This window comes from Heloderma suspectum, chromosome 7 (assembly GCF_057233095.1).
Source record: "Heloderma suspectum isolate Gila_16-S chromosome 7, 16-S_ref, whole genome shotgun sequence".
Classification (NCBI taxonomy): Eukaryota; Metazoa; Chordata; class Lepidosauria; order Squamata; family Helodermatidae; genus Heloderma; species Heloderma suspectum.
Genome location: NC_139464.1, coordinates 914483 through 935243, shown reverse-complemented (window position 1 = coordinate 935243; position 20761 = coordinate 914483). Strand labels below are relative to the sequence as shown.

The 20761-nt window shown below is 49.8% G+C and overlaps 1 protein-coding gene across 11 annotated transcripts in view; it reads left to right on the top strand.

Moving 5' to 3' along the window:
- Nucleotides 1-20761, top strand: part of PPP6R2 (protein phosphatase 6 regulatory subunit 2) — a 99875-nt gene that overhangs the window by 49896 nt on the left and 29218 nt on the right. For all 11 annotated transcript variants that reach the window (XM_084808756.1, XM_084808754.1, XM_084808751.1 and 8 more), the window contains 7 exons: nucleotides 3440-3504; nucleotides 4550-4665; nucleotides 8627-8712; nucleotides 8935-9015; nucleotides 10908-11005; nucleotides 11569-11626; nucleotides 14793-14920. In XM_084808756.1, the coding sequence (XP_084664882.1) occupies nucleotides 3440-3504; nucleotides 4550-4665; nucleotides 8627-8712; nucleotides 8935-9015; nucleotides 10908-11005; nucleotides 11569-11626; nucleotides 14793-14920 (632 nt within the window). The remainder of the gene's footprint in view (nucleotides 1-3439; nucleotides 3505-4549; nucleotides 4666-8626; nucleotides 8713-8934; nucleotides 9016-10907; nucleotides 11006-11568; nucleotides 11627-14792; nucleotides 14921-20761) is intronic.

The following is a 20761-nucleotide window of genomic DNA, read 5'->3' as shown; positions in this document are numbered from 1 at the left end:
TAGAGGTGTATAAAATTATGCCTGCTGTGGAGAACGTGGATAGGGAGACATTTTTCTCCCTCTCATAAGCTAGAACCCAGCGGGGTCATCTCATGAAGCTGATTGGTGGGAATCATAGAATAGAATAGTAGGGTTGGAAGGGGCCTACAAGGCCATCGAGTCCAACCCCCTGCTCAATGCAGGAATCCAAGTCAGAGCATCCCTGACAAATGGCTGTCCAGGGAGATTCAGGACAGAGAAAAAAGCAAGTCCTTCTTCACACAGCGCATGCGTAAACTGTGAAATTTGCCACTACAGGACATAGTGGTGGCACTCACTTGGATGGCTTTAAAGGGAGATTAGATAAATTCATGGAAGATACAGCTATATGTGACTATATATATAATTTGCTCCAGTATCAGAGGCAGTGTGTGTCTGAATACCACTTGGTGGGGAACATGAGCGGGAGGGGACTATTGCTCTGTGTGAACAGAATGCTGGACTATATGGGCCTTGGATCCAACATGGCTCCTCTTAGGTGCTTTTGTCCATATCTTGCTTATAGAGGAGACCTATGCACCATTCCTGGCTCGATCCAGCAGCTGGGGCCTTGTTTGTGTAGCTCTAGTCAGAAAATTGGCAATAGCGCTGATCGAGTCCTTCCCTCAGATAGCTGCCAAAGGGTTGGTGCTGTTACTGGGACTGCAGCTAGATTGGGATAGCCACATTTGTCAGTCTGCAGTTTCACAAGCTACATTAATTGACAGACTGAGATATGATAGTTGTTTTCAAATAAGCAAGTGTCTCAAATAGCACAGTATAATGGTAGCAAACTTGTCTTAAATTCAGAAACACAGGTTAAGCAAACTAGAAAAACATTCTACGTTAAAAAAAATCTAGACAGAATTCTCAGGTCACAGTACATTTATGCTCCAAATACCTTATGACATGGCTACCTGTTCAGGGCCATTGAATGGCCTTCATAGCAAGTTGGAGATGTTCATCTGGAGACCTATATCCAGTTGTGGACACCACGTTGTACGAGGAATGTAGGCAAATTAGAACCAGTCTAGAGGAGGGCAGAAAAGATGGTCAGGGGTATGGAAAACCAGTCTGCTGACGAAAGGTGGAAGGAACTGGGTATGTATAGCCTGGAGAAGAGAAGGTCAAGGTGGGGAGAGACATCATGGCACTCTTCAAAGACCAGAAGGGCTATCACAGGAAAGAGGGCACAAGAACAAATGGGCTTAGGTTGCAGGAGAGGTAGATTTTGGTTGAGCATTAGGAGAAACAACTTGATATTAAGAGCAGCAACTATGGAACCAATGACCGCGAGGGGGGTGGCTTCTCCCTCGCTGGAGGCTTTCAAGCAGAAGTTGGACAGCCAGCTGTTGGGGATCATAGAAACATAGAATAGTGGGGTTGGAAGGGGCCTACAAGGCCATCGAGTCCAACCCCCTGCTCAATGCAGGAATCCAAGTCAGAGCATCCCTGACAGATGGCTGTCCAGCCCCATCTTGAATGCCTCCAGTGTGGGAGAGCCCACCACCTCCCAGGGTAATTGGTTCCACTGTCATATTGCTCTAACAGTCAGGACGTTTTTCCTGACATTCAGCTGGAATCTGGCTTCCTGTCACTTGAGCCCATTCTTCTGTGTCCTGCACTCTGGGATGATCGAGAAGAGATCCTGGCCTTCCTCTCTGTGACAACCTTTCAAGTACTTAAAGAGCGTTATCGTATCTCCCCTCAGTCTTCTCTTCTCAAGGCTAAACATGCCCAGTTCTTTCAGTCTCTCCTCATAGGGCTTTGTTTCCAGTCCCCTGATCATCCTTGTTGCCCTCCTCTGAACCCTCTCCAGTTTGTCTGCATCCTTCTTAAAGTGTAGTGCCCAGCACTGGACACAGTACTCCAGATGAGGCCGAACCAGTGCTGAGTAGAGGGGAACTAGTACTTCCCGGGATTTGGAAGAGCATTTGCCATTTTTGCAGCCACATCCCATTGTTGGCTTATCTTCAGCTTGTGATCGACAACAATTCCAAGATCCTTCTTTCTTGTCTTGTTGTTGAGCCACGTATCCTCCATCTTGTAACTGTGCATTTGGTTTCTTTTTCCTAGGTGCAGAACTTGGCATTTATCCCTATTAAATGTCATTCTGTTGTTTTCTGCCCAGCGCTCCAGCCTATCCAGATCACTTTGAATTTTGTTTCTGTCTTCCAGCGTATTAGCTTTCCCACCCAATTTTGTATCATCTGCAAATTTGATCAGCATTCCCTGCACCTCCTCCTCCAAGTCATTAATACAAATGTGGAAGAGCACTGAGCCCAGGACTGAGCCCTGCGGTACCCCACTCGTTACCCCTCCCCAGTTTGAGAAGGTCCCATTGATAAGTACTCTTTGAGTCCAATTCTGTAGCCAACTGTCGATCCACCGGATCATTGTTTCATCTAGCCGACTTTGAGCACTAGCTCAAAGCACTAGGTCCAATTGCTCATCAGGAGATCATGGGGCACTTTCTCGAAAGCTTTGCTGAAGTCGAGGTATATTATGTCCACAGCATTCCCACGGTGCACAAGGGAGGTTACTTGATCAAAAAATGAGATCAGATTCGTCTGGCAGGATTTGTTCTTGACAAATCCACGTTGGCTTCGAGTCATCACTGCATTGTTTTCAAGGTGCTTACAGATGGATTGCTTTATCATCTGCTCCAGAATTTTCCCAGGGATTGATGTCAGACTGACTGGTCTGTAGTTCCCAGGTTCCTCCTTTTTACCCTTTTTGAAGATAGGGACAACATTAGCCCCCTTCCAGTCATATGGCACTTCACCCATCCTCCATGATTTCTCAAAGGGATGCTCTCGCTCTGGATTTCCTGTATCCAGGGCCCCCTCCAGCTCTGTGCTTTATTTAAATTTGTGTTCCGCTTTATAGTCCCAACATGCTTTGCTGCATCCCAGTAACAAGTGAATTAAAAAGAATGCTGCGGTTATCTCTGCAGTGCATCAGTAGCCATGCTTCACTCTGTGGCGCTGCAGAGAGAGAACACGTGGGAAGGAAATGGTGGCCATGGACGAGGGCATGATGCAGCCCCCCCCCCCCCGCAACTTCCCCTGGATCAGGACTCCAGAAAATGGAGGGGGCAGGGGGCTTCATTCTGATGAGGGCTTCGTCTCCACCAAGGCCTTTCATGCTTTCTGGCTGCCCACTGCTCCCCGGCTCCTCTGCCTTCTTGCTGAGCCTGGAGGAGGCAGCCCCCTAGCCTGGCTCTTAGCACTCCCGTCACCTCTGTGAATTGTGTGGGGCAGGTTGTCCTGTGCTGTGTGGTCCTTGGGAGCAAGGATGCCAGCCCAGCCCCTCGATGGAATGGGGCTTGAGGGCTGAGGGCTCTCTGGCTTGAGGAGGGGCACCATGCTGTGTTGTTAATCTAGCCCTGACGTGCTTGTCCTCTCTCTTCCTCTTCCAGCTGTTCCAAAAGTGCTGCCTGGTGCAAAGGATACTGGACGCCTGGGAGGCCAATGACAGAATACAGTAAGGCTCCTGGCCCTTGTGCAGAGGCCCTCAGCCTCAGGCAACATTTGGCATCCCCAAATGTCAGTTGCTTGTCCAAATAGCCACCTTGATCTGTGGCTTTGTTAGACATGCTAGAGATGCAAGTGTTTTCCTGCACAGCATCAGCCCAGAAATGTCTGCTCAGGTGGGCACTGGCCTTCCCCAGCCATGCGCTCTTAGACAGGCGTTCATCCTGGGGCTACCCTGAAAGAGCCTCTTCTTCGCCTGAAGTGTTTGAGAGCATTCTGAAAGTTCTCTGTTTCCTGCTTACTTTAGTGGATACTTGGTAGGGGAAGGGGGTTTCAGGAAGGACAAAAGAGAAGTGGGGTGGCATGAGGAAGAAGGTGGGTTTATGATGGGAGGATATGGTTAGGGGAAGGCTTCTGAACCTAGGGAAAATCAGTTTTTAAATGTTTAAATAAAATAAGGATTTCATTTTTGGTTCAACTGTCCCCTTGTCATGGACAGATCTCTGTGGTGATGTTTAGACTGAACAGGGTTTCCTTGTCTCTGCAGTGGTGGGGGAACAGTTTGGTTGTTTTACTCCTCCCACCCCCATGAGGCTGGTGGATCTTGATGGCTTCTGGACAGCCCTCAGGGAGTTCCTGCTGACATTCCAGATGAAGCTGTGGTTGAATGCCTAGAAGCAGAGAGAGTCGCCCTTTACCAAGTCAGACCCTTGGTCTACCTAGCTCAGTGTTGCCCCCACTCACTGGCAGCAGCTCTGAGGCTTTGGGCAGGAGTCTTTCCCAGCCCTACCTGGAGATACCGCTAGGGATTGAACCTGGCACCTTCTGCAAGCAAAGCAGGGGCTGCATCACTGAGCCACGGCCCTTCTCAATACGGAACTAGCCGGGCGGTGACATTTGGTCTGTCCCAAGTGTCCTCTCTCGCCGCCTAGAAACAGATCAGTTTCCTGATATGATGGATCCTGATGGCTTCCTTCTGACATGGCTGACGTTCCCATGAAAACCTTACTTGACCTTTTGAACATGGAGCTGCTCTTCACCATTTCTTTTTTCAGGGCAGAAGGTGGAATGAGGCGAGGCAACATGGGCCACCTGACGCGCATTGCCAACACGGTTGCACAAAATGTAGAGAAAGGCCCTGCGCAGACCCAGATCAGAGAGTTTATTAAAGGTAGGAGAGCTGGGGATCGGGAATGGTGGTGGAGTTCAACTGAAGCGACACAGCTGCTTGAGGGCGTCAGTTGCTGCCCAGGCTGCTGCGGTCCCAACCTGTTCTCCTTGTAGAGCTTTGTTTGTGTACATTTTCTAGGCAGGACAGAGGTACTGTTTGTAGGTGCTTTGTCGGATCAGAGCAGTGGTTCTGGATGGGGTTGCTCTCCTCCTTCAGGGTCATGTTCGCTCTCAGGGGCCTGTTAGACCTGAGTCTGTCTTTGGCGGCCCTCTAGGGCACAAAGCATCGTGTGCCAGCCCTCTTGAAAACGAGGGAGAGCCTGGCCACAGATATCCATGCCTTAGCGATGACTGCTGCTGTTGTACATGGTGCTGCCTTTGGAAGCAGGTTGGAAAGTTCCATTGCTGCAAAATGCTGCTGCTGGATTAATGACTGGGACATACAGAGCATTTATCTCCAATTTTCAAACAACTGCGCTGGCTTCTGATCTGCTTCCTAGCACAGTTCACAGTACTGATTTGACTTTTAATATACCTTTATGGGTCATTCTGTTGTTTTCTGCCCAGCACTCCAGCCTATCAAGATCACTTTGAATTCTGTTTCTGCCTTCCAGGGTATTAGCTATCCCGCCCAATTTTGTGACGTCTGCAGATTTGATCAGCGTTCCCTGCACCTCCTCTTCCAAGTCATTAATACAAATGTGGAAGAGCACTGGGCCCAGGACTGAGCCCTGCGGTACCCCGCTCGTTACCTCTCCCCAGTTTGAGAAGGTCCCATTGATAAGCACTCTTTGAGTCCGATTCTGTAGCCAACTGTGGATCCACCGGATCGTTGTCTCATCTAGACCACTTTGAGCTAGTTTGCTCATCAGGAGATCACGGGGCACTTTGTCGAAAGCTTTGCTGAAGTCGAGATATATTATGCCCACAGCATTCCCACAGTCCACAAGGGAGGTTACCTGATCAAAAAATGAATTCAGATTCGTCTGGCAAGATTTGTTCTTGACAAATCCATGTTGGCTTTGAGTAATTTCTGCATCGTTTTCAAGGTGCTTACAGACTGATTGCGGTATAATGTGCTCCAGAATTTTCCCAGGGATTGATGTCAGACTGACTGGTCTGTAGTTCCCAGGTTCCTCCTTTTTGCCCTGTTTGAAGACAGGGACAACATTAGCCCTCCTCCAGTCATCTGGCACTTCAAAAAAGGCAAATAGCGTTTGCCTTTTTTGCAGCCACATCACATTGTTGGTTCATATTCAGCTTGTGATCGACAACAATTCCAAGATCCTTCTCGCTTGTAGTGTGGTTGAGCCACGTATCGCCCATCTTGTAACTGTGCGTTTGGTTTCTTTTTCCTAGGTGCAGAACTTGGCATTTATCCCTATTAAATGTCATTCTGCTGTTTTCTGCCCAGAGCTCCAGTCTATCCAGATCGCTTTGAATTTTGTTTCTGTCTTCCAAAGTATTAGCTATCCCGCCCAATTTGGTGTCATCTGCAAATCTGATCAGCATTCCCTGCACCTCCTCCTCCAAGTCATTAATGTTGAAGAGCACTGGGCCCAGGACTGAGCCCTGCGGTACCCCACTCGTTACCTCTCCCCAGCTTGAGAAGGTCCCATTGAGAAGCACTCTTTGAGTCCGATTCTGTAGCCAACTGTGGATCCACCGGATCGTTATTTCATCTAGCCCCCTTTGAGCTAGTTTGCTCATCAGGAGATCATGGGGCACTTTGTCGAAAGCTTTGCTGAAGTCGAGGTATATGATGTCTACAGCATTCCCACGGCCTACAAGGGAGGTGACTTGATCAAAAAATGAGATCAGATTTGTCTGGCAGGACTTGTTTTTGGCATATCCATGTTGGCTTCTAGTAATCACGGCATTGTTGGCAAGGTGCTTCCAGATGGATTGCTTGATCATCTGCTCCAGAATTTTCCCAGGGATTGATGTCAGACTGACTGTTCTGTAGTTCCCAGGTTCCTCCTTTTTAGCCTTTTTGAAGATAGGGACCACATTAGCCCTCCTCCAGTCATCTGGCACTTCACCCATCTCCCATGATTTCTCAAAGAGAATAGACAGCAGTTCTGAGAGTTCTTCTGCCAGTTCCTTTATTACTCTAGGATGCAGTTCATCTGGCCCTGGAGATTTGAACTCATTCTAAGTAATTAGGTGTTCCTTGACCATATGCCTATCGATCTCCAGCTGCAATCCTGCCCCTTCAGCCTGTACTTGGCCTTTGCCGGGGGCTCATAGACCCTCTTTTGGGAGAAGACTGAGCCAAAGTAGGAATTGAGCACCTCTGCCCTTTCTTTGTCATCTGTTATTGTTTTGCCCTCCTTATTTAATAGCTGAACCACCATTTCTTTCCTCTGCCTTTTGCCATGCATGTATCTGAAGAAAGCCTTTTTGTTGCTTTTAGCTTCCCTCGCTAACCTCAGCTTGTTTTCAGCTTTAGCCTTCCTGATGCCATCCCTGCAATTCTGTGCTCCCTGCCTGTTCTCTTCCTTAGTTGCTTGGGCTTCCTTGCAACTTCTATATGTTTTGTTCTTTGTTTTCAGGTCAACTCTATGCTTTTTGTGAAGCCACCTTGGCTTCTCTTGTTGTCTTCCACCTTTTCTTCTTGTTGGAATGGTTTGTGATTGTGCCTTGAGAATTTCCTTTTTTAAAAGCTCCCACCCATCTTGGACTCCTTTTCTCATTAGCGTCGCTTGCCATGGGACCTTACTGATCATTGTTCTGAGTTTATTAGAATCAGCTTTTCTAAATTCTAGGGTACGCATTTGGCTACACTCAGCTTTTGCTCCGTTTAGAACCAAGAACTCAAGTACAACATGGTCGCTTTCCCCCAGAGTTCCTGTAACTGCTATTTGATCCACTAAGTCATCTCTGTTGGTTAGGATCAAGTCAAGGATAGCCGATCCTCTAGTTCCTTCCTCTACTTTCTGTAGGAGGAAGTTATCCGCCACACAAGTCAGGAATTTCCTGGAGGGGCCATGTTTTACTGAACTTGTCTCTCAACAAATATCGGGGAAATTGAAGTCCCCTGTGACTACGACATCAAGGTTCCTTGAAACATTGGCAGTTTGCTTTTCAAAAGTTTCACCCTCGTCTTCTCCTTGATTGGGTGGCCGGTAGTAGGCTCCTACCACCACATTCCTTTTATTCTTTGCTCCATTTATTTGAGCCCAGATGCTTTCGATGGGGCTACCAAGCTCCTCCTCCTGTATTTCTGTGCAGAGATATGTATTTTTCACATATAGCATGACTCTACCTCCCTTTCTGTTCCTTCTGTTTTTTTGAAGAAGTTATATCCTTCAACTGTTGTATTCCAGTCATGAGAGTCATCCCACCAAGTTTCAGTTACATCTATCAAGTCCCTCCCGTATTAATAGTTCAAGTTTGTTCTGTTTGTTTCCCATACTCTGGGCATTAGTGTATAGACATCGAAGACCATGTGCTTGGTAGTCTGGCTTCCTTCCTACATATTTTTGAAGACTATTATTGGGTGCAATTACAGTTCTCTCTGTTGTGGTGCATGAGCCTTCATCCATTGTTACCCCCAACTTTACATCTCCCTCCCTTTTAGGATTCGGTTTAAAGCCCTCCTGACGAAGTTCTTCATGCTGTGGCCAAACACATTCTTCCCAGCCCTTGTGAGGTGCAAACAATCCCTTGCCATCAGTCCATCTACCAGGAAGTATAGCCCATGCTCCCAGAATCTAAAGCTCTCTCGTCGGCACCACCTTCGTAGCCAGTCATTCTCCCAGAGTATTTTTCTTTTTCTATCCCTCTTCCAACTACCCGAAGGATGGATGAGAAAACTATCTGGGCCCCAAAGTTCTTGAGTTTCCTTCCCAAAGCTTCAAAGTCTGATGTGATTTTTTGTAGCTCTGCTTGGCGGTATCAAGTGGAGCTACGAAGCTTGTCCTGGAAGCCTGGGCCCAAGGTCTGCTTGTTCTTTGCAGGGCTTCCTGAGGATTGCCGAGGGCGGTGGGAGTGCTTTGTGGAGGAGACCTTGATGGAGGCCAACCGAAGGAATACAGTTGACTTGGTGAGCCTGCCAGGGCCCTCTGTTGGCTCCCTTCCTTTCTTCAGCTGTCTTTGAAACTGCTGTTCTGGGGATGTGGGTGGGGACTTCCTGAGGAAATGCCCATCATTTGGGATGTACAGAAGAGCAGAGATGGGGGTTTCCTTCCCAGTAGAGGAGGAGGGAGGGGTGGGTGCTGCAGGCTGCTCACCTGGCTGCTGATGTTCATGTCATTTTTCTTTCCAGGTGAGTACCCACCACCTGCACTCCTCCAGTGAGGATGAAGACACAGAGGCCGCCTTCCCCAATGAGCTCTCTCTCCAGCAGGTAACCCTCCTTTTTGGCCCCTGCACAGGCATCTTCTTGGTTGCAATGTTGACCGTCTCGTGGAAGATCTCTTGAGTAGCTGCTGCTGCAGGCTGGCTGGCTGGGGCAGGCTCTTTCAGCGGGCCTGTCCAGGTGGTTCACCGGGACGTTGCAGGAAGTCTTCCTGCAGCCAGCAAGAGGGATGGCAGCAGCAGGGGCCCTGGGGTGGAGTGGAGCTCTTGTGTGCTTGCTTGCACACATTTGTGCAGTGTTGTTGATTCAGGGAAGCTGGGGTGACCTCTGGAATGTCTTTCCCTGTGGGCTGTGAGGGAAAGTACCTGTGAGTGTTCTCTTTTTGCTAGTATGCACAAGATGGTTCTCTTGCCAGATGCTTTGGGGAGCTACATCTGCCACAGAGAAAGCCAGCAATGCAGTTGGAGTAACTGCTACCAGTAGAAAAGGCAGAGAGGGCTGGATGGACTGGTGGGCTGATTTGGCATAAGCCGTAGGCTTCCTATGTCTGTGGCAGAGCGTGTGCCCGGGAAGGGCAGAGTGTCCCAGCTGCAGCCCCTGAGATTATCTCTGCAGGAAAGGGTCCCCGAAAGCTCAGCTGCGAGGGACGCTTCTCTGCCTGAGAGCATGGATGGCTACAGCCTGTTAGAGTAGACAGAACGGGTCTACACAGACTGACCCAGCATATGGCAGCTTCCTGGCAATCCAACTGTATTTTAAGTATTTATGTACTGCCTTTCAGGGCTATACAGTACTCACAAAGCAGTTCACACAATTTAAAAAATAATAATAATCATAAAATAAATAAAAAATGGACAAAAAATATAAATATTCAATAAGAATAAATTCTATCAAAAATGGAGCATTTGTAGGTAGCAGGAAAACAGTTTAAAATTGCTCTTTAGAAATATGGACGAACCTCAAATCAATCAACAGTCCAGTTAATCATCAGTTAGAGTCTATTTAAAAGCAATCAGATGTTTTTCGTGCATTTCCTTACCTCAGGTGCTTCAGCTTCTAAGATTGGGCGTCAGCATTCAGTATGTAACTATCCAACAGCACCATTCAAAGGGTTCTTTTTAGCCTACAGAGCCCTAAATGGCTTAAGGCCCCAGATTATTTGAAGGTCTGCCTGTTCTCATATGAACCTGCCTGGCTGTTATGATCAGTCTGAGGGCTTGCTTTGGGCCTGGCCACCTTCTGAAGAGAAGTGGGTCATGAAGTGGGTCATACTGGAAGGCAGGGCTTTTTCTGCTATGGCCCCTGTCTCTGGAATGCCTTCCCCCATGAGGTGCATGTGATGTTTTCCTTTTGGTGTCAGGTGAAAATCGTCTTATTTTGCCCAGGCCTTTTCATGTGATGTGAAATTACGATTTCATGCTGACATGTTCTTTTATTGCTCTGTTGCATACTGCTTTATTATGATCTTATCTTCTTTTCATTGTGATTTGCTGTTTTATTTTAGGCTGCTCTGAGAGCATTTGCGGAAGAGCAGCCTGTAAATATTGAGACTGGTCCTCATGATGTGGGGTGGAGATGTATCTAGCAGAGTGCAAGGCAGCCTCGCTAGGGCAGGCTGCTGCACAGCCTGGGTGTGGCGCTGAGAAGGTGCCTTTCCGCCTCCCAGCCAGGCAAGGTGCTCCTCCGCTGTTGAGGGGAGGTGGAGGGAGCCACCTGTTTCTTGGCTCCAGCTTGAGCGTTGCTCTTTCCGGGCGAGGTGTGTGTGATCAAGCGAGCAAGCACATGCGTCAGTTGAGCCCTGTTGGATGTCTGCCGGGCACTTGTCACCAGGCTGCCTGCCGAGGCCCCGGACTGGGCGCGCGGAGCCCTGCGAGGGAGCTGGGGCGGATGGCCTCTGGCAGCACAAGAGCTTGGTGCAGTGGTGGTTCTTCTCCTCATAGGCCTTCTCGGAGTACCAAATTCAGCAGATGACAGCCAACTTTGTTGATCAGTTTGGCTTCAATGATGAAGAGTTTGCTGGCCAGGATGACAGTATCAAGTGAGTCCCGCCCGACTGCCCCCCCCCTGGTGGAAGATCCACCTCCTCATCCAGGACATGGGGAGGGAGGCAGGCAGGCAGGCAGGCCTCGCTCAACATGAGGAGGCTTCCAAGCGAGGGTGGGAGGCTGCCTGCAGATCTTCTGGTCCCGCAGAGGGAGTGGGCAGCTTTAGCATGCCAGAAGCTGTGAACCTGAGTCGCTGGCCTCGAGCAAGTCCTACCCCATAAGATTCTTGTGAGGATAAAGAGGGACAGCCCCCCATGACCTGCCCTGTGCTCCTTGGAGAAAGGATTCTGTGTGGTGCAGACGTTACTCTGGCTGGCGGTGCGTGCGGGGAAGGGTTTGCCAGGCCAAAGCCTGTCTCCTCTCCCCTACCCGCCTGCCTCCAGAAAGCACTCTTTGGGCACTTCCACCCTGGTCTCCCAGCCTGACTTCCCCCACCTTGCTCCCTCCAGGTGACAATGGCTGTGCTGCCTGCGGAATAATGGGAGTTGTAGTCCAGCCCATCGGGGGGGGCACATGGGGGGAGGCTGCCTTACAGGCTGCCTTCTGTCTTTTCCAGTGCGCCTTTTGACAGAATTGCAGACATCAACTTCAACATCGACGCTGATGATGACAGTGTAAGTAGCTGCACTTAGCGTGCCCCTGAAGCCTGAGGCCACAAATACAGTCACCCTGGCAACTAGAACTGTGATTCTGGCCTCCAGGACACTCTGCCACAGGAGTAATGCATGTTCGGAAAGCCCCCTGCCCATAGGAAAGCAGGAAGTGGTGCGCTGCTGAGACACAACACCATTGTCTGTCCGGGATTGCAGGGGAAGGGCTCCTCCAGGCACGGAGGCACACCATCCCTGGCTGGAGCCCGCCGCTGGGCAGCGGAACGCAGCGCTTCTCCCCCGTGGAGCAGCAAGTGGGAGGGCCAGGCCCCACTGGCTACTGGAAACGAGAACTGGCTGGTAAGCCCAGCCAGAATGTGTGGGTCCCTGGTTGAACTGCTGACTCCAGAGGCTTTATGGATAAGTTAAATAGCAGTGGTTGCTTGAGAGAGTGATCTGTAAGAGGACCAGTCCTTTTACCCTGTGTGATTTTTTTAGGAGCCTTGGGCGAGGAACTTTCAAAAGGTTATAATTTCTGCCAGATGGCCCCTCTCCATGTGTTTGACAGTTTCAAATAAGTCCCAAAGTTGAATGAAGCACCGCATGCAAGGATGGGGAGGGAAATCAGCAGAGGCTGGTGGTGCCCTAACAATCTCAGCGAAGCCAGGTGGAATTTCCTCTAGCGTGGACTTTGGCAGCTGGCAGCCTGAGGGCTCCATTTGGCCCTCAGCCTGCGTCGCCCTCATCCCACCCCGCCCCAAGTAGCTTCCCCGGTGTGGGCTGAGAGATAGCTGAAGGGCATTTCCACACCCTCTTCCCAAGTCCAGGCTGCTCGACTGGAAATACCAGCAGTAGCCGGTGAGGGGTATCAGGCGAACGCTGCAGTTGTGGGAACTGGCCCCGAGCCCCTGGCCCCTTGGTTCATGTGGAGGGAATGAGGATGGTCCTTCCGCCCTCTGTCGGTCAGCCCTTTCTCAGTTCAAAGCTGGCTCCCAGTTCAGAAGCAAGTTGCTGGCCAGGCAGGGCTGTCTGGGAAAGGCGGCTGGGCAGGTTCCCGTGGATCTTGCCTGCCCCTGGAACAAGCTGCCTGTGCTGGCTGCTGGCAAAGGCAGAAGGAGTGCAGACGCAGCTGAGACCCAGCTTTGCTTGAGAAAAGTCCACCAGAGACACCAGCCCATAAACATGGCGCATTTGGTGTTTCATAACTTCAGAAATAAATAAACCAGCTAAAACAGGTGTGGGGAGCCCCTGGCCTGTGGGGCTTTCCCATCCAGCCCACCAACTTCGCTCCCAGGCCCTTCCCCTCTCCTCTGCCAAAAGGTCTTCTCCAGCTTGCTGCAGATTGGACGTGTGCCCGTTCCCCTGCGCAGCCCTAAGGAAGGGAGCCTGCCATGGTGCTATGCAGGGAAAGTAGCCCTACCCCAGCTGACTTGCCTGGACCCTTCGTTGAGGAAGACGAGCTGTGAATGTGGGTGTGTGGGCGGAGGGTGTATGTGCATGTGAACATTGTGAAGAATGCATGTCAGCAGGGGCTCTGTGCACTTTGGTCTTGTGCTGAAAATGCCCCCCCCCCCCCCAGCTAAAGGCGTACCCTTGCATTGTCCTTGAATTTTTAACGTAATTTTTGAGGGAGCACAAAAACCCTTTTAGTGCAACCATCTTCAGCTATGATTACTCAGCCGTTTTTCATGATAATGTTTTTGAAAAGGTCAGCCCACATGATTGGCTTAGCCCCGAGCACATTCTGCTCCTGTCAGGTGACACTCTGACCTCTGAGTAGGGCATGCGGGGAGGGGGGAGCTTTTTCAGCCCAAGGGCCAAATTGATTCCAGGGCCCCACTGCTGGCCCGTGACCCCCAACATGATTGCCCAGGCCCCATAGTCAGTCAGTCAGTCAGTCTCTCTCTCTCTCTCTGTCACGCGCACACACACACACACACACACTCACACTCGTCTGTCACGCGCACACACACACACACACACTCACACTCGTCTGTCTGTCTGATGTTGCCCACGCAATATCAATTCCTCCCTCCTGAGACTGTCCCCCTCCCTACTCCATCCACACCAGTGGAGGCTTCTTCAGAGTCTAATCGCAGCAGGAAAGGTGCAGTCTTTTTCTCCGTAGTAGTGTCCCACCTGAAGCCCCCCCCCCCCCCTACACATTGCAATTAGGCTTTTGGCACCAGTGGAGGCTTTTTAAAAGGCTAAATGGTTTACCCAGGATGGGTCTGTTGGGCAGGAAATACCTCTCATCTCTGACTGATGATTTTCTGGGAAAAACTCTTATCTTCTGCCTGGGGGAGAGGCTGGTGGCACTGTAGTATTGCTGTGCCCGTCAGTTAGGGCAGGGCTGCAGAATCTCCGCCTGAGGACCAAATCCCATTCTGGAGAAGCTCTCAGGGGCCACGTGCCAGTGGTGGGCGAAACTGAAGGCCAAAGGGGCGGGGCCAAAAAACCAACCAACCATGCAAGCTTATTTCCACTTAAAACTCTCGCTGTGCCTTGGGGGAGGCATTTCAACCTTTGAGGATGGGGCTTGGCTCCCAGGCCTGGGGTTCTGCACCCCTGGGTCAAAGGCAAGGGTGTGGAATAGGGATATGGCTCCCATTGAAGCTGATCTCGGCATTAAATGACTGTGGGCAAGGATGGGTAAAGCCAGGCAAGAGCTCCCCTGTCAGCCATCTCAGCAGGGCCATGTCGATGGCTGCCAGACCTGCCTCTGGCATGGAGCGACCTTGTATGGGAAGAATGAGAGCCCTTCCTCTGTGTAGATTGTGCCAGACAGGAAGTGGGTTGTGATCATTTCCAGGCACAGCAGCTTCCACGAGGGGAGGCAGTCCTGGATCAAGCTGGGGAGGGAGAGGCTCCAAAATGGTCCGGGGGCTCCGTCTCTTCTTTCCACAAGGATGCTGAGTGAAGATCTGGTGCAGCCATTTGAGAATGCCGGGTTTCTTCACCTGCCCCTGGCAAGATCATATGCCCCTGATTACCACCTTTATTGAGCACTCTTCTGGGCAATTTGCTTTTACTTATTTATTCAGTGTATGAGTCACCTTGTAGCTGAAGCCCTCAGGCTCACAAGGGATGGAGAGGAGCCTGCAAAGCATTTGCCAGGGCTGCTGCCACTGCCTCTGGCACTTGCCCAGAAGATCTCCTGAGTCCTAACCTGTGTTGACGTTTGCTGTAGCCCAATGCATCCCTGTTTGAAGCCTGCTGCAGTGAACGTATCCAGCAGTTTGATGATAATGAGGAAGAGGAAGATATCTGGGAGGAGAAAGAAATAAGCTACGCAACCCAAGTCAAGTCAAGGACACGGTAAGGCAGAAGGCAAATCTCACACTTCACCTCTTCTTGGGTTATGGAGTTCACTTCAGATGTTGTTGCAGGGGCTGCTGGGAAGCCCTCTGTGTGTGTGAGGAACGTGGGGCATTTCTTGATTGGCTGCTGTAGTGAGGCCAAAATGGGAGGGGCAGTTTTGGGCACAAGTACCACTGGCTGAAGACCACGAGCGGCCTTCCCCTCTCCTCCTAGGCATTGTAACTCCAAAGACGCCTTTGCTGTACGGACAGGATGAGGATGTCAGGCTGGGATTCGCTACTGGTGCAAGGCCTCTTTGGGGCTGGGGGAGGTCTGTGATCTCTTATACACACACACACACACACACACAGTTTGCATTATTCTACCAGGGACCTCTGCCTTGTGGCCAATCAAAGGGGCCTCCTGGGCATCATGTGTAGCTGCGGTCTCTGTCAGCATGGCCAGAGCCCTGGATGGGCCCGCCTTCCTTCCACAGCTCTCTAATTTTGGCCTGCTCTAAAAGTTCTGCCTTGCTCTCAATGTGCAGAGATTGGGGAGGGACAGCTATCACCTTGGGAGGCCTTGAAGGAGAGGGCAAGAATCATAGAATAGTAGGGTTGGATGGGGCCTATAAGACCATCGAGTCCAACCCCCTGCTCAATGCAGGAATCCAAGTCAGCGCATCCCTGACAGATGGCTGTCCAGCCTCGTCTTGAATGCCTGAAGTGTGGGAGAGTCCACCACCTCGCCAGGTAATGGGTTCCATTGTCCTATTGCTCTAAAAGGAAGTTTTTCCTGATGTTCAGCAGGAACCTGGCTTCCTGTAACTTGAGCCCATTATTCGTCTGGCAGGATTTGTTCTTGACAAATCCATGTTGGCTTCACGTAATCACTGCATTGTTTTCAAGGTGCTGACAGATGGATTGCTTTATACTCTGCTCCAAAATTTTCCCAGGGATTGATGTCAGACTGACTGGTCTGTAGTTCCCAGGTTCCTCCTTTTTGCCCTGTTTGAAGATAGGGACAACATTAGCCCTCCCCGAGTCATCAGGCACTTCACGCATCCTCCATGCTTGCTCAAAGATAATAGACAGTGGTTCTGAGAGTTCTTCTTCCAGTTCCTTTATTCCTCTAGGATGCAGTTCATCTGGCCCTGGAGATTTGAACTCATTCAACGTAATTAGGTGTTCCTTGACCATATGCCTGTCAGGGTGGAAACTGAGCCGATAGAACCCCAGAGCAGTTCTGATTCTGAGGAGGATCAGCAATCCGTGGGAGAGGAGCCAGCTCATCCCTCACAGGCACAGCAGCTTGCAGAGATTCCTCCTGCCAGCATTCCTGAGATAGATAGTGATCCTAGCAGTGAGCAAGTGTGGGAACGAGGCTTTCTAGATGCTCGACGCAGACGCAGGGAGCGACGAGCGATGGAGGGCGCAGAAAGGAGGCGTAGTGCCCGTATGGCGCGCAAGCAACAGCTGCCTCCCATGGACCCAAGGGAAAGAGGGAGGATCTCTCCCTAGCCCATAAGTTCAGGGTCTTCACGTGACTCTCCTTCAAACGGGGATCAACTGCCTACTCGGCGCATAGGCCACTCTGCTGTTCCTTGCTTAGTCACTGGTGAATAGCATCTGAAAGAGTCATTAAGTTGTAAAAGGATTAAAGCCTTGAAAAGAATCCTTTCGTCTGTATCTTGAGTTGGCTATTGGGGTCTACTGAAAGAGGCCACTAGGGCGCTCCTGACAGCGTCTATCGATCTCAAGCTGCAATCCTTCCCCTTCAGCCTGTACTTCGCCTTTGCCAGGGGGCTCATAGACCCTCTTTTGGGAGAAGACTGAGCCGAAGTAGGAATTGAGCACCTCTGCCTTTTCTTTGTCATCTGTTATTTTGCCATCCTCATTGAATAGCTGAACCACCATTTCTTTCCTCTGCCTTTTACTATGCATGTATCTGAAGAACGCCTTTTTGTTGCTTGTAGCATCCCTCGCTAACCTCAGCTCGTTCTCAGCTTTAGCTTTCCTGATGCCATCCCTGCAATTCTGTGCTCCCCGCCTTCGTAGCTTGACCTTCTAGTTTTGTTTTTTGTTTTCAGGTCATCACTAAGCTTTTTGTGAAGCCACATTGGCTTCTTCTGTTGTCTTCCACCTTTTCTTCTTGTTGGAATTGTTTGTAATTGTGCCTTGAGAATTTCCTTTTTTAAGAGCTCCCCCCCATCTTGGACTCCCTTTCTCGTTAGCGTCGCTTGCCATGGGACCTGACTGATCATTGTTCTGAGTTTATTAAAATCAGCTTTCCTAAAATCCAGGGTACACATTTGACTACACTCGGCTTTTGCTTCTCTCAGAACCAAGAACTCAAGTACAACATGGTCACTTTCCCCTAGAGTTCCTGTAACTGCTACTTGATCCACTAAGTCATCTCTGTTGGTTAGGATCAAGTCAAGGATAGCCAATCCTCTAGTTACTTCCTCTACTTTCAGTAGGAGGAAGATATCCAAAACACAAGTCAGGAATTTCCTGGAGGGGCCATGTTTTGCAGAATTTGTCTCCCAACAAATATCAGGGAAGTTGAAGTCCCCTATTACTACTGCATCATGCTTCCTTGAAACATCGGCTATTTGCTTTTCCAAAGTTTCATCCTCGTCTTCTCCTTGACTGGGTGGCCGGTAGTAGACTCCGACCACCAGATTCCTTTTATTCTTTGCTGCATTTATTTCAACCCAGATACTCTCGATGGGGCTACCAAGCTCATCCTCCTGTATATCTGTGCAGAGATAAGCATTTTTTACAGATAGTGCAACTCCACCTCCCTCGTAAGTGGGAGAATGTTTGTGATTTTAGATTGTGGTTGGTGTTGTGGCTATATCTGCCTTTGTGTTCTTCATCGGCATGGAAGCCATTTAGTGGCCCAGTCCAGCAATTCATCTAGCGCTGCATCTGCTTTCAGGGCATTGGCCCGCCATGTTTCCCATTTCACTGGTACGGATGCAAGAGCCTTCTGTGGCTCCCTGGCTATCCCTGATGAAGCTGTGTCTAGGAAGGCCACTCCACAGACGCCTCACGATGCCTGCAACCGAGAGGGGAGAATGTTTGCTTCTGTTGCCAGAAGAGACTGACCTAGTAGGTTCACGGGGCAAGGTCCAGCTGTCCTTGCTGCTGGCTGGGGATCAGGCCTGCAGAGGGGGAGCACAAATGTGAAGAGCTTGAGCCGAGTGTGTAGTCTTGTGGTGGCCCCTCAACCAGCAGCTTACAGGCAAAGGACTTCTGCAGCCAGTCATGGCACATTATTCTGCCTCAGCTCTGGGCTCACATTGGAGGGCCTTGAGGTGCCCGCCAGGTGGTATTCCTCTGACAGTCGAGTGGGGGAGGGGAGGAGGAGGGATACTCCCAGAGGCAGGCTTCGTCGTGGCTCTGGGCAGCAAGGGGAGGACGTCTGAGGGATCCTTTGAGGCTCTGTGGCCCACGCTGTGAGTCAAGGGAGCCACCAGCTCGATGTTGGCACAGGACAACGTGCTGCTTGTGGGAAATCCATCGCATTGTATGTGTTGAGTGGCTGCCTGGAGCTTTTTGGATCCCCTGGAGATTAGCTGAGCAGCAGCTGAATACTGGGAGCATTGGGGATTCATGGCACCACAGATGTCTCTCTTGGGTATTGCAAGTTGTCACACAGTTCTGGCATGATCATAGATCATAGAATCTTAGAACAGTAGGGTTGGAAGGGGCTGATAAGACCATCGAGTCCAACCCCCTGCTCAGTGCAGGAATCCAAGTCAGAGCATCCCTGGCAGATGGCTGTCCAGCCTCGTCTTGAAGGCCTCCAGTGTGGGAGAGCCCACCACCTCCCCAGGTAATATGTTCCATTGTCGTATTGCTCTAACAGTCAGGACGTTTCTCCTGATGTTCAGCCGGGATCTGGCTTCCTGTCACTTGAGCCCATGATTCCATGTCCGGCACTCTGGGATGATCTAGAAGAGATCCTGGCCTTCCTTTCTGTGACAACCTCTCAAGTACTTGAAGAGCGCTATTATATTAATTAATTAATTAATTAATTATATCTCCCTTCAGTCTTCTCTTCTCAAGGCTAAACATGCCCAGTTCTTTCAGTCTGTCTTCATAGGGCTTTGTTTCCAGTCCCGTGATCATTCCAGTAGTTAGAAGAGGGATAGAAAGGGAACGGAAAATACTCCGGGTGAATGACTGGCTACGAAGGTGGTGCCGACAAGAGAGATTTGGATTCTGGGACCACGAGCTATACTTCCTGGAAGATGGGCTGTTGGCTAGGGACGGGTTGCACCTCACCAAGGCTGGGAAGAATGTGTTTGGCCACAGCATGAAGAACTTCATCAGGAGGGCTTTCAACTGAATCCTACGGGGAAGGGGGAGGTAAAGTTGGGGGTAACAATGGACGTAGGTGCACGCACAGCAGCGGAGAGAACAGCTCTGATAGCACCCAGTAATAGTCTTCAGACACATCTAGGAAGAAAGCCAGACTATGAAGCACATGGTCTTCGATGTCTATATACGAATGCCCAGAGTATGGGAAACAAACAGAATGAACTGGAACTCTTAATACAAGAGGGAAATTATGACCGGATAGGTATAACTGAGACTTGGTGGGATGACTCTCATGACTGGAATACAGCACTTGAAGGATATAACTTGTTCAAAAAGAACAGGAGGAACAGAAAGGGAGGTGGGGTTGCACTGTATGTGAAAAAGACATATCTCTGCACAGAAATACAGGAGGAGGAGCTTGGTAGCCCCATCGAGAGCATCTGGGTTGAAATAAATGAAGCAAAAGCCGAGTGTAGTCAAACGCGTACCCTGGATTTTAGGAAAGATGAATTTAATAAACACAGAACAATGATCAGTCAGGTCCCATGGCAAGCGACGCTAACGAGAAAAGGAGTCCAAGATGGGTGGGAGCTTTTAAAAAAGGAAATTCTCAAGGCACAATCACAAACCATTCCAACAAGAAGAAAAGGTGGAAGACAACAGAAGAAGCCAATGTGGCTTCACAAAAAGCTTAGGGATAACCTGAAAACAAAAAACGACACATATCGGAAGTGGAAAGAAGGCCAAGCAACAAAGGAAGAGTACAGGCAGGTAGCACAGAATTGCAGGGATGGCATCAGGAAGGCTAAAGCTGAGAATGAGCTGAGGTTAGCAAGGGATGCTAAAAACAACAAAAAGGCTTTCTTCAGCTACGTGCATAGTAAAAGGCAGAGGAAAGAAATGGTGGTTCAGCTATTCAATAAGGAGGGCAAAACGATAACAGATGACAGAAAAGGCAGATGTGCTCAATTCCTACTTTGGCTCAGTCTTCTCCCAAAAGAGGGTCTATGACCCCCCTGGCAAAGGCGAAGTGCAGGCTGAAGGGGCTGGATTGCAGCTTGAGATCGATAGGCATATGGTCAAGGAACACCTAATTACTTAGAATGAGTTCAAATCTCCAGGGCCAGATGAACTGCATCCTAGAGTCATAAAGGAACTGGCAGAAGAACTCTCAGAACCACTGTCTATTATCTCTGAGAAATCATGGAGGACGGGGGAAGTGCCAGATGACTGGAGGAGGGCTAACGTTGTCCCTATCTTCAGAAAGGGTAAAAAGGAGGAACCTGGGAACTACAGACCAGTCAGTCTGACATCAATCCCTGGGAAAATTCTGGAGCAGATGATAAAGCAATCCATCTGGAAGCACCTTGACAACAATGCCGTGATTACTCGAAGCCAACATGGATTTGTCAAGAACAATTCCTGCCAGACAAATCTGATCTCATTTTTTGATCAAGTCACCTCCCTTGTAGACCGTGGGAATGCTGTAGACATCATATACCTTGACTTCAGCAAAGCTTTCGACAAA